The sequence below is a fragment of the Amborella trichopoda genome, chromosome 4 (assembly GCF_054954075.1).
Source record: "Amborella trichopoda isolate Santa Cruz 75 chromosome 4, AtrichopodaSantaCruz75HAP2 v2.0, whole genome shotgun sequence".
Taxonomy (NCBI): domain Eukaryota; kingdom Viridiplantae; phylum Streptophyta; class Magnoliopsida; order Amborellales; family Amborellaceae; genus Amborella; species Amborella trichopoda.
This window is the reverse complement of record NC_142339.1, coordinates 44,792,865-44,806,187: the sequence shown is the minus strand read 5'-3', so window position 1 is coordinate 44,806,187 and position 13,323 is coordinate 44,792,865. Positions and strand designations below refer to the sequence as shown.

General features: G+C 31.4%; 1 protein-coding gene across 1 annotated transcript; it reads left to right on the top strand.

Annotated features, from left to right (window-relative positions):
* Positions 1-6,268: 6,268 nt before the first annotated feature.
* On the top strand, positions 6,269-9,645 carry LOC148782500 (alpha carbonic anhydrase 7-like). Its single transcript, XM_088863607.1, has 7 exons — positions 6,269-6,486; positions 6,684-6,901; positions 7,417-7,526; positions 7,686-7,788; positions 8,644-8,811; positions 9,248-9,301; positions 9,428-9,645. Exons 1-7 carry the CDS (start codon positions 6,303-6,305, stop codon positions 9,527-9,529), a joined length of 939 nt encoding a protein of 312 aa, XP_088719733.1. The 5' UTR covers positions 6,269-6,302; the 3' UTR covers positions 9,530-9,645.
* The last annotated feature ends 3,678 nt before the right edge of the window (positions 9,646-13,323 follow it).

Sequence of the window (13,323 nt, the reverse complement as noted above, 5' to 3'; positions counted from 1 at the left end):
GTTAAAAAAGAAAAAAATGATTTTGAGTTTGTAAAAGCTAAGATCTTGAAATTCACCAAATGAATAGTTTAGATTCGTTGTTGGAGGGAGGTCATTTTGACCCTATTTAGGATTCAAATCTAACTGTTTTTTTTTTTATTGATTATTGAGATGAAGAGAGTGTGTGTGCAAAATTTTAGGTCATATAAATACCACAAACATGATTTTCTAGAAGTGTGGTTGCATTATACTATAATATAACCATTGCATAAGATCATTGCCCATTATAATATTGTATCAAAATAACTAAAAATATAAAAAAACACTTTTATATTAAAATATTAAAAAAATAATTTATGTAAAATTAGTTTCACATCAAAGTATCAAACATTTATTAATTTCTTTACTCATCCAAAATTATCAGAACCTAGCTAATTATAATATCAGTTACTGAAATTGAAATTATTTATTTATATTTTATAATTGTTTAATACACAAATAAGAACAAATGTTAAGTGTATTATAATATCATCTAATTGAAAAAAATCTTATTTACAACTATAAGAAAAAATAATGCATTGCATAATTTGTAATACAAATAAGTTAATAAATAAAGGGTGCGGTTTGTATAGAGCCTAGGATCTAAACTATCAAATTAGAGCCTACCTTCAAATAGTATCGAGAAACGTCGTTTCCATATTGAAAATCTTTGTGATAGTCTTAAAATATATTTTCATATTTATCTATAAAGTTTAAAATTAAAAAATAGTGTAGATAGACAGATCTATGAAAGCTTGAAAATCTTGAAATTTAACGGTCTAAAATATGTTACAAAATACACTATTTCCAAAACTTGAAATCTATGTTTTTCTCATGTCCATGCTTCTTGATGTCGAGATGATCAATTTGAATATATTTGAACATCAAAACAACCTCTTCTAGTGAAATTTTTGAGATAGGCTCAAATTTGATTGTTTAGAAACTCGGCTCTATATAAACGTTTCCCATAAGGATGCAGTTTGTATAGAGCCAAGGCTCTAAACAATCAAATTAGAGCCTACCTTGAAATAGTATCAAGAAACATGGTTTCAATATTGAAAATCTTTGTGATAGAATTAAAATATATTTTTGTATTTATTTATAAAATTTAAAGCTTCAAAAATAATGTAGATAGACAGATCTATGAACGCTTGAAAATCTTGAAATTTAACGGTCTAAAATGTGTTGCAAAATACACAATTTCTAAATCTTGAAATTTATCTTTTCTCATGTCCGTCCTTCTTTTACCATAAATAAAACACAAGATGTAGCCATCAATACATAATTATTAGTTATACTACTATAATAAACGTGATTTAAAAAATTGTTACAATACCATTGAATGCATATGAGGAAAATTTTAAAATACTAGTGAATATGCTCCAATAATAAGATTATGCCTTAAATAGTATTTTAAAACCTTCCTTATCGTATAAATGCAGGGTGCTTTAAATAGTATTCTAAAACCTACCTTATAGTGCTTTAAATAGTATTCTAAAACCTACCTTATAGTAGGAAACAGAGGTATAAAAGCATGGACATATGAGGAAGATTTTAAATAAAATCTTTTAATTAATGCGTCTTTAAATGCATATTCATATAAATAGATGCTCTTGGCGCCCTAAATAATGCAAAGCGATATAAATGCATGGTCTAAATGCATGGCACCCAAACAACATTGTCCCACTTCGAAAAATAGTAGGAGTGCAAAACCCTATAAAACTTACTCAATCTCTTCAAGCAGTAGCAGGGTATGATGAAGTGGCAAAGCCATGTGGTTTGAGTGGGTCACTAAAGTTTAAAGAAAATATATATCCCATTTAAAAAGTCATGACGTCAGAATCACAATTTACAATTTATTGTGTAGCAATGTTGATTCGTGACATCATCTATTCCAAATAAGATCACCAATGTTTTAAACACCGGTTGAATGTGAGTTTTTTTGGGTTAATGGCGAAGTATTAAAAGAATGTGGTAAATAAGGTAATATTCAGATTGTTTTTTGGGTTAATGGCGAACTATTAAAGGAATGTGGTAAATAAGGTAATATTCAGATTGTTTTTTGGGTTAATGGCGAAGTATTAAAGGAATGTGGTAAATAAGGTAATATTCAGATTGTCGTAGAGGGAACGTTTTGATTTCGTTAGTTCGTATGAAGAAGATTGTTTAGAATAGAGACTACACATTGTTTGCCCTACATTGGAAGGCTCCTATCGTTTATGGTTATATCTTCCAGCAGATCGGGTCACCAATTTTTTAAACCGGTTCAATGTGACTTTTTTTGGGTTAATCGCGAGGTATTAAAGGAATGTGATAAATAAGGTAATATTCAGATTGTCGCAGACGGAACGTTTTGATTTCGTTAGTTGTCGTATCAAGACGATCGGTTTAGAACCGAGACAACTCATGGTTGGCCATACATTGGAACGCTCCTATCCACGCTAGGGCTGCCAGTGTGCCGGGCTGGCTACCAAAAGGCCCAAAACTGTTTTGGGCCAGCCCGGTAAGTCCCGGAATAGAAATAAACGCGGTAATGGCCTGTTCACGACGGAAATTCATTTAGAAACCAAGCCCAGCCTGGTAAGGCCTTTGAATTTTATGCAAAGCCTGGCCAGACAAGAAAGCCTACTAGGCCTATTGGACCTAGCCCGAACCATTCCAGGCTTGACCCAGTTTTTATTATTATTATTATTATTATTTTACTAATTAATTTTTAAAAAATTTAAAACCCCTTTGAGGAATGAAAATACTAAAAAGGGTGTTTATCTCATAATTAAATTCGAGATTTTCGGTTTTCTCTCTCGTCAAGGCATCCAAGTCCCCGCTCTCTCTCTCAAAAATCCAATTAGAAACCCATTTTCTAGTCCATCTCTCTCTCCAAAACCAGTCCACATCTCTCTCCAAAACCCATTTTTGAAAGAGAGACACAAGAATGTTTATGCGCATTTTGGTTCGGCCCTTTAAGAGCCAGGCCCACCCGATAATGGCGGGGCTTTCAATGGCCTGCCCCAGGCCCGATAACTATTTCCCATGTTTGACCTGTAGCTTTTGCCCTATGAATTGTCCAAAGTTGATTTTTCTGTGTGTCTCTCTCTCTAAGAATCCGAACAGCGATAGTTGCAAGAGTAGCTCAACACCATAACCTACGCCATCTTTCCTCCTCCCTTGGCTTTTGTTCACAGTTATAGAAACCATATATTGTGTTTTCTATCTCGTATATTACAAGATATATTGAGTTTTTTTATTTCGTGGAATTACTATTGAGTTTTTTTATTTTGTGGGATTACTATTGTAATGAGAATTTTTTCTAAATCTTTGGTAAATCAGAGATACTGGTTTACTTTCGGGTGACGTAGGCATCACGGCCGAACCATATATATGTATTGTTGGTTATTCTCTCTCAACACTATTTCTTTTATTGTAAATTCTACATGGTATTAGAGCAGGTTGTTTTATTGCTGAGCGTTGATAACTCCATAGCTGGATTTGTTCCCATCGAACCTTTGTCTGGTTCAGTGATAGTATACTCATGGGCCACAATTAATATGACTGGTAATTTGTAGTGTCTATCTAACCTAAAAAATAATAAAAATATAAATCCTATGTTTATTGCTAATGGTTCTTTAATTCATATCCATAGTGTTGGTAAGATCAATTTCTTCTCCAAGTCACAAAACTCTGAAGTCCTTTTTGTTCCATCATTTTCTTCAAACTTGATGTCTGTTAGTAAAATTACTTAAAGCATGAATTGCAATGTTATTTTTTCTCCCAACTCTGTGATTTTCTAAGACCGGGCCACAGGGAAGAAGATTGGTGAAGGAAGATTGTCTCATGGGCAAAAATCATTTAATCAAGAGAATAAGGCTTTGGTTGCCAGTCAAGATAATTTTGATGTTAATAAATTGTGGCACTGAAGATTTGGACACCCTTCAGATAAAGTTTTGAAAAATCTTAATGCATTTTCTATCTTTAAACTCTCATTCTTTTTAAGTTTCAAAAGTCTCAAAACATACAATATTTCCTTTTTAGTCTTCTGTACATGTTTTAAAGGAACCACTTTATTTGACACATTTTGATGTGTGGGGATCAACCCCAGTCGATTCTTATGATGGTTGTAAACATTATGTTACTTTTATTGATGATTGTCCTCATACTACTTGGGTATATTTATTGAAATAAAAAACATCAGTTTTTCTATGTTCAAAGAGTCTTCCAAACTGATTTCCACTCAATACAAAAAGATGAATCTCAATGTAAATTCTAAAAATATCGATCAAAGAGTAATTTAGTAGATTTTGGTAATTCTATAAATTTAACCCTGTATGTATGTAAATATCCCTATTTTTTATATTATTGCTTTTACAATTAAAAAAAGTTCCTATAGAGCCGAAGCTCTGAACTATCAAATTAGAGCCCATATCAAAAATTTCACTAGAAGAAGTTGTTTTGATGCCCAAATATCCTCAAATTGATCAACTCAGCATCAAGATGCATGGACATGAGAAAAACATGGATTTCAAGTTTCGAAAATAGTGCATCTTGTAACGCATTTTTGGACCATCAATTTTCAAGATTTTCATGTTGTTATAGATCTGCTAGATCTAGACCATTTCCGAAGCTTTAAATTTTATAATTAAAGATAAAAAATATTTTTTAAGGTTATTACATATATTTCCAATATTTAAACTAGTTTTTTTTAACATTAACACATGACTTTTATGGAAAAAAGTGAAATTACAAGGGGAACGAAATACATAAAGATACATCACACAAATTTGGTAATCACCAATGAGGATTGAAAAGGACCACCCTTGGCAATAGAATCAGCTTCAGCATTTGCTTCATGGTAACAATGAAGTATTTCAACATCAAGTGACTGAAGAACGTCACCAATTTCATGAAAAAGGGAAGAGAGTCTCCAAAGAGCTCGCGCTTCTATATTACACAATGATATAATATTCGTTGAATCCCCTTTAATAACCTTTTCTGTATCAAAATTTAAAAGCAATTTAATTCCCTCCAATAAACCGCTAGCTTCTACTTCATTGACTATTGTATTAGCACAAGGACCAGAGTAAGATTTCTCGACCCTATTTGAAAATGTGTTTTACTTTAATTGTTTAGAGCCTCGGCGCTACTGCACCTTTTACATTTAGATGGCATGGTTTCACACTTTCCCCATTGAATTACTTTTTTCATGTTGTTATAGATCTGCTAGATCTAGACCATTTCCGAAGCTTTAAATTTTATAATTAAAGATAAAAAATATTTTTTAAGGTTATTACATATATTTCCAATATTTAAACTAGTTTTTTTTAACATTAACACATGACTTTTATGGAAAAAAGTTAAATTACAAGGGGAACGAAATACATAAAGATACATCACACAAATTTGGTAATCACCAATGAGGATTGAAAAGGACCACCCTTGGCAATGAAAATACTTTTTTCAAGATTTTCATGTTGTTATAGATCTGCTAGATCTAGACCATTTCCGAAGCTTTAAATTTTATAATTAAAGATAAAAAATATTTTTTAAGGTTATCACATATATTTCTAATATTTAAACTAGTTTTTTTTAACATTAACACATGACTTTTATGGAAAAAAGTGAAATTACAAGGGGAACGAAATACATAAAGATACATCACACAAATTTGGTAATCACCAATGAGGATTGAAAAGGACCACCCTTGGCAATAGAATCAGCTTCAGCATTTGCTTCATGGTAACAATGAAGTATTTCAACATCAAGTGACTGAAGAACGTCACCAATTTCATGAAAAAGGGAAGAGAGTCTCCAAAGAGCTCGCGCTTCTATATTACACAATGATATAATATTCGTTGAATCCCCTTTAATAACCTTTTCTGTATCAAAATTTAAAAGCAATTTAATTCCCTCCAGTAAACCGCTAGCTTCTACTTCATTGACTATTGTATTAGCACAAGGACCAGAGTAAGATTTCTCGACCCTATTTGAAAATGTGTTTTACTTTAATTGTTTAGAGCCTCGGCGCTACTGCACCTTTTACATTTAGATGGCATGGTTTCACACTTTCCCCATTGAATTACTTTTTTAAAAGAAAAAAAAAGCCTGAAAGATATACCCTATCAGTCCCAACACAAGAAAAGAATAAAAGAACAATAATAGAGAATTCATTGAAGTCATCATGGGTGGTACGGATTTTGAAAACCCTATCATAGTTTATTGTTGCTTTATCGGTATCAATTCCTCGTCTACGAAAGAAGAACCCGCCGACCAAATCTTTGTGCACGGCATATATGCATTACATGCTCAAGGGCGAGGCTATAAATGCTTACAAATTCGTTCGAGTTAGAGCGAGAGACACATTGTGTAGAGAGAGGATCCGCATGGATCTATGCAGGCCTACCCTTTGCTTCATGTCTTCTGTCATTATTTTTCTCATCATAACACAATCCGTTCCTTCGGCTTCACAGGAAGTTGGTAATCTCTGCTACCCATTTTCTCTCTCTGTCTTTATATACTGCAGTTTTTGTTTTCCTTCTATTTTTATCGTCCTGCAATTTCTTCTGTTCCTCTCTTCCTTCTAAATCTAATTTATTTCTGGTTTTTACTTTTGTATCCTCTCTCACATGATGTTTTCTCTCTCTCATATGAAGTTTTTGTTTGATGAATGGTAGAGGATGAGAGAGAATTTAATTATTTGGAAGACAGTGAAAGGGGGCCAAAGCACTGGGGCGAGCTCTATCCCGAATGGAGGGCTTGTAGCAATGGGGATATGCAGTCTCCCATTGACCTGCTTCACGAAAGGGTGGAGGTTCTGCCAAATTTGGGGCGATTACAGAGAAAATATAAGCCCGCTAAAGCAATCCTAAAGAACAGAGGCCATGATATAATGGTATCTCTCTCTCTATGTGTGTTGTTTGAACTTAATCAAGGGAAAACTTTATATAGGGTTGCAACTGTAGAAGTACAATGCACCTCCAAAATCTATCGAAAAAGGTTGTTTTAATGTTAAAAGACGTTCTAATTGATCATCTTGATATCGAGATGTATGAATGTGTAAAAAAAAGAAATTTTGAGTCGCAAATATAGTGCATCTTGCAACACATTATCTAAACTGTCCATTTTCAAGATTTTCACATGTTTATAGATCTACATGATTTTAACTATTTTTTAAATTTAAAATTTAATTATTAGATATGAAAATACATTTTCAGATAATCCTAAAAAATTGTACATCAAAATTACATGTTGTAATAAAATTTAGAGGTACGCCTAAATTGGATTGTTTAAGGTTGCAACTTTATTGAAACCGCAGCCTTAATTAAACATTATTGTGTTGTTTGAACTTAATTAAACATTGTTTTCTCTCTACTTGTTTATGTGTGTAACTATAAATTGATGTGGCAGCTTAAGTGGGGGAAAAGTGGAGCTGGAACACTTGAAATAAACCAAACGGAGTATGTTCTGAAGCAATGTCATTGGCATTCACCCTCCGAGCACACTTTCAATGGTTCAAGGTAAATTAATTAATCAATTATGCAATGCATGGGTCTCTGTCCTTTTGACATCATTCCTTCTGTGACCTTTTTGTCCTGTCGCGCACTTATTGCAAAACTTTAGGGCTTTTCACATTTACTTCCCAATTGACGGAAAAAATTGGGGGTTGTTTGATTAAGATACCATTTAGAGGTGCACTTGGTTCACCAAAGCAAAGATGGGAAGAATGCGGTGGTTGGGATTACCTATAAAATTGGCAGACCTGATACCTTTCTTAAGGAGGTAATCATGCTCACTCTCTAACGGTGTTTTATTTGGTAATTAATTGTCTAACAGTGTTTTCTCTTTATTAGTGCAAAAGTCGACGTCCTTCCGAAGACTATTTATTTTTTATATAAAAAAGTCACAATCATTACTAGCTATTGGATGTAATGTTTAATGGATGGAAATGTGTCATAACATTTGAAAGTTTTTATTTTGGACATTGTGTCTAGTTAGTGGCCCATTCTTAACCACCCGATTTTACATCTAATGATCAATAGTAGTTGTGAGCTCCTTGTAATAAAAATAAATGATCTCGTATACATTTCCAAAAAATAAATGGTCTCTAGCCGAAAATCCATTTAAAAATAGGATTTCTCTCCGTTTTTGTTAAGGCTTCTTATCCGTCTGCGGTAGGCCTACAAACTTCAATGCTCTTCTTTTTACTTTGCTTCCTTTCTCTTTTCAAATGCTTCCCTAAACACTTTTCCATGGAAAAGTGATTCGCGCGCCACTAACTTTTTTTTTCCAGATTCATGCAAATCATAGTTTAGATTTTCAAATTTTAGATTCAAAATCCAACTTATTTATGATATTTTATAACATATTATTTAGACCATCTATTTTAAAGATTGAATCGTTATAGATCTGCTTGAGCAGCACCGTTTTTAAAATTTAATATTTTTCAATTAGAGATAGAAATAACTGGAAAACACAGTATGTAGCATCGTCTCTTTCTCCATCCCAAATTTATCTACGTTGGTCGACATGCTTTTCCTTTTTCTTTCTCTCTCTTCATTGCTTTACTAACAAAATTTGTGACGATTTTGTGTGCGATTGAAGAAATAAAAGAATTCGGTTCTTTGATCATTTCAGCTTATGGGTAATATATCATCTATTGCGGATTCTAAAAATGCTGAAGCACAAGTGGGCGTGGTGGATCCAAGGCACATAAAGATGGGTAGTAGAAAGTATTACAGATATATGGGCTCTCTTACCACTCCACCATGCACACAAGGCGTTGCATGGAATATAGTCAAGAAGGTTTGCGACTCTCTCTCTAAATCTTCGTCCTAAATATGTTTTATTGCAATTTCCTCTCTCTATCGAGATTTACCAGGATTTGCACCCAATGTTGGCCCCTTTCCACCTGACTTTGTTCAAAGCTCGCACACTGATTCTCTCTTGCTACCTCTCTCTCTCCCCTCTTTTGGTATTCTCTAATGTAGCCAAGCATAAGCAAGGACTAGTTTGTTTGTTAGCAGGGCACTACCCAAGCTCTACCAACTAAATAATTAAAAAAAGAAATAATGAAAATTCAGATCGATCGAAGGGCAATTTTTTTTTTTTTAAAAACAAAATATGGGTTGACCAACTTACTTTAATTTTCACCTATATGCTGAGCATTTCGTATTTTACATAAATTTTATTGTCAGTAAGTAAATCACTCCAATTTAAATTTTGATAATGTTAATTTCAGGTGAGGACGGTCTCTAGAGAGCAGCTGAGGCTCTTGAGGGCTGCGGTTCATGATGTAAGCCTTTCAACTTTCATAATTATATATATACATTACTGCATGATTTATCTAGTTTAGTGATCCATTTATTTTGCATGATGCCTATTAAATAAATAGTACCAATTGTGTCTAATTATGTTACAGGAAGCTGAGGCGAACGCGAGGCCAACGCAGCCCATCAACAAACGAGTTGTTGACCTCTACACTCCAAGGCGTCTTTCACCTGCTCTCCATTTTTTACTTTAACATATACCAACATTGAAGAAGTACCCTTCAACTTCTTTTGTTCATTCTTTTAGGGCATGTAATTTATTTGTTACTTGGACAATAAACATTATACTAGATTACCAGTTCACATTAAATTTTATGCAAATATAAAGAAGTGCCCTTCAATTCTTCCATATTTGTCGTAAGGATCGATAAGAAATCTTTTAATCTGTTCTTGGTGTTTAGTGATTCGCCTTGTTTGGAGTTTTCGCAACCGGTCGGATTCGTGATTTTCTGTCTAAAATAACTTATTGTATTTATAAGTGCATAATGTTAGAGAAGTTGGGATCCGTGGGCCACATTGTACACCTGACCTTTCAATAATAAAAATAAAAAGGATCGGTTCAAATCGGTCGCAATCCACAAAAATAAAAAGTAAATAAAAATTAAAATAGGAGTTTATGCAGTTGTGATTTAGGGGGACTTAGAAAAATAGTAGATAAACTTAATTAATATATATATATATCTATATATATATATATATATATATATATATATATATATCAAAAAAGATTGTGTAAACCCATGGCGTACACCTACAGTAAACGCCAACAGCCTAGATTGAATTTGGGCCGATCTGACGATCACGAATGTCCGATAGTGTTTGAATTTGAATTTTTTTTCTATAAATCCAAAGCATTTTAAATTTTAGGCGTATGTTCTTATCATCAAGGCACACCTAATAAAAATATAAAAACCATAGTTCATGAAAACAGATTATCCAAAATACCCCTAAAACTTTTAGGGGTATTTTGGTCAATTTAATTCATGTAAAATATTTTTCTGATATTTTTCGTACATTCGCCTATTTTGAAAAAAAAAAAAAACGGCAAAAATTTCAACTCATTTGAATTTGTAAAATAAAATAATTAAAATTCAAACACTACCGGACATCTGTGATCGTCAGATCAGCCCATATTCAATCCGGGCCATTGGCGTTTACAGATGAAATGGCTATCACAAAGATTTCTCCTATTGAAACCACATTTCTAGAAGGTTTGCTTTACTTTGATTGTTTAGAGCATTGGCTCTATAAAAACTATGCCTATATATATATATATATATATATATATATATATATATATATATATATATATATATATATATATATATATATATATATATATATATATATATGATAGCCTTAAAATATATTTTTATCTTTAATTATAAAATTTAAAGCTTAAAAAATAGTGTAGATCAAGATGATATGTGAAAACATGAAAATCTTGAAAATTAAGGTCCCAAAATGCATTACTAGATGCAGTACTTCCATAACTTAATATCCATTTCTTTTCTCATGTCCATGTATCTTGATGTCGAGATGATCAATTTGATGATATTTGGGCAACAAAACAACCTCTTATAGTGAAAGTTTTGAGGTAGGCTCTAATTTGATTGTTAAGAGCCTAAGCTCTATATAAATGATTCCATATATATATATATATATATATATATATATATATATATATATATATATATATATATATATATATATATATATATATATATATATATATATATATATATATATATCTAGGGAAACGTTTATATAGAGCTTAGGCTCTTAACAATCTAGAATTTGTATATGGGTTTGTCTAGAGTTGACAACCCCTCAAAATACAAAGGTTCAAGCTAGCAGGGATTGTGGTGGGTGTATTAAACAAAACAATCATTACTTTTTTATTAAAAAATTATTTAAATAGGTAACTTTACCATTAAGCAAGGACAAATTTGAAAATTTTTTAAAAGTACAATGGCATTTTGGAAGTTAGTGTTCTAGAATTTTATTTGTAGAGTGCCATTGTTCTTTAGTTAAATTTCAATTTTACCCATTATGGAGATGACAAAAGTACCATTTGTTTTGTAGTAATATTTACAAAATTGCCCCATAAAAGTAACTTTTTTAAAAAAATAGACTACAAAATTAATAAATCCACCTTTCACAAAACTCTCTATCTTGAACCTTTGTAATTTGAAGGGTTGTGAAGTTTATAATATCCCTATATATATATATATATATATATATATATATATATATATATATGAGAGTGTCGGTTTCATTAGTGTAATTTAGAGAATACTCTCCCAAAAATAATGAGTAGGCGTATATCTAAAGAGAGGGATTCTAAATGATAGGTGTACATCTAATGAGATAGTAGTGAGAAATCCTAAATTTTAAAGAGTGGCCACGTTTCTTTTTTGTACCTAGAGAGAGATCCTAAATTATAGGTATATATCTAAAGAGATAGGGAGAAATCCTAAATTTTAGAGAGAGGCCACGTTTGTAAAACACTGCATTAATTATATATAAGGCAAACGTATGTGAATGTGTGAGAGAGAGAGTACGCACAAATAATAGGAGGCCTACATGGATTTCTATGCACCTACAAATTTTAGGAGTATATGGATTTCTATATAGACCTCTGAATAATCCAAGGAGGTCAGAAGTTGTGCGATAGAGAGAAATTATAGAAAGGTATTCCTTCTAATTTGAAAGATACACATGAAAGAGGAAATAAATAAAATAGTATAAAGATATATCCCAATATAATTCAAGAAAGAATCGAAAGAAAAGAGTTGTGCAATGAGAGATAAAATAGATGAAGATATTCTTTCTAATTTGCAAGATAGACATGAAATAGAAGATATTAAAAAATTTATAGGAGCTACCAATTTTTCACCCAATTTTTTAATAAAATTTTCCATTTGGAGTATCACGCATTGCGTCGAGTTAATAAGGTATGCTTTACATTAAGTATTATGTGTATCACGCATAACTTCGAGTTGATACGGTATGAGAATCTCAATGTTTTGCATCGTGACAATTGATTATATCAATTTATGCTTATGGAATTATTAGTTAAAACTCTAAATCATAGTTTTCCATCATCTCTTACACAGATTCAGCTAACTTTTTTCTTTTTTTTTGTATGGTACAGCATATGATCACAGTATGTATTGGCCCAATCAAAGAAGATGCATTAATCAACAAGGTATGGTTAGTTTTTGATAGAGTTATATATGATAATCCCTCATGTGCCCACCACTGTTAGAGCCATAAAGATTTTGTTAAAGGAAGCACATATAGATGCTTGTTAAAGGAAGCACAAAATTAATATGTCAATGTATAGTTAATTTTTTTCTAATATTTATTATTTTTCATTTTTTATGGTGGCTTCTTGTCTATTGATAAAAAAATACATGGTAATTATCTAACTCTTTTGATTGTAAATGAATATTGAAGGTCGTAAAGACTTTATGGTTTCTGTTTAAACATATTATTTTAAAAACAATTTACTCATTATTTGGTATTATTTATTTTTATACTAATTTTTTTGTATTATACTTTGATATATAATTTTTGTTATAGAAGTATTCTACTCCATTTTAGAGATCAAAATTCGTCAACATTGGCATTAGAAAGACTTTTTATAGATTTCTTCTTGATATTTGGCATGCATTACATAAATTTATATTTTTAAAATGAACTCCATTTTGACCTTTTGCTTTTTAATTTATGTGATGCAAACAAATATATTAACAAATTATTTGGTAGAACATATTTTTTTAACATAGGCTCTTTTATTATAATACAGGCTGACGTGTTTTATTTTAATATAATGTTAAGGTCCATAGAACATATAGAGCTATTAGTTTAGGTGATGACACTAATAATTTAGGTGTTGAGCTAATTTTTTATATTTATATTTAGCTTTAAATTGAAATGTTTGGTAATTTATTTATGTAATTAACATATTTTTTAAATTTTT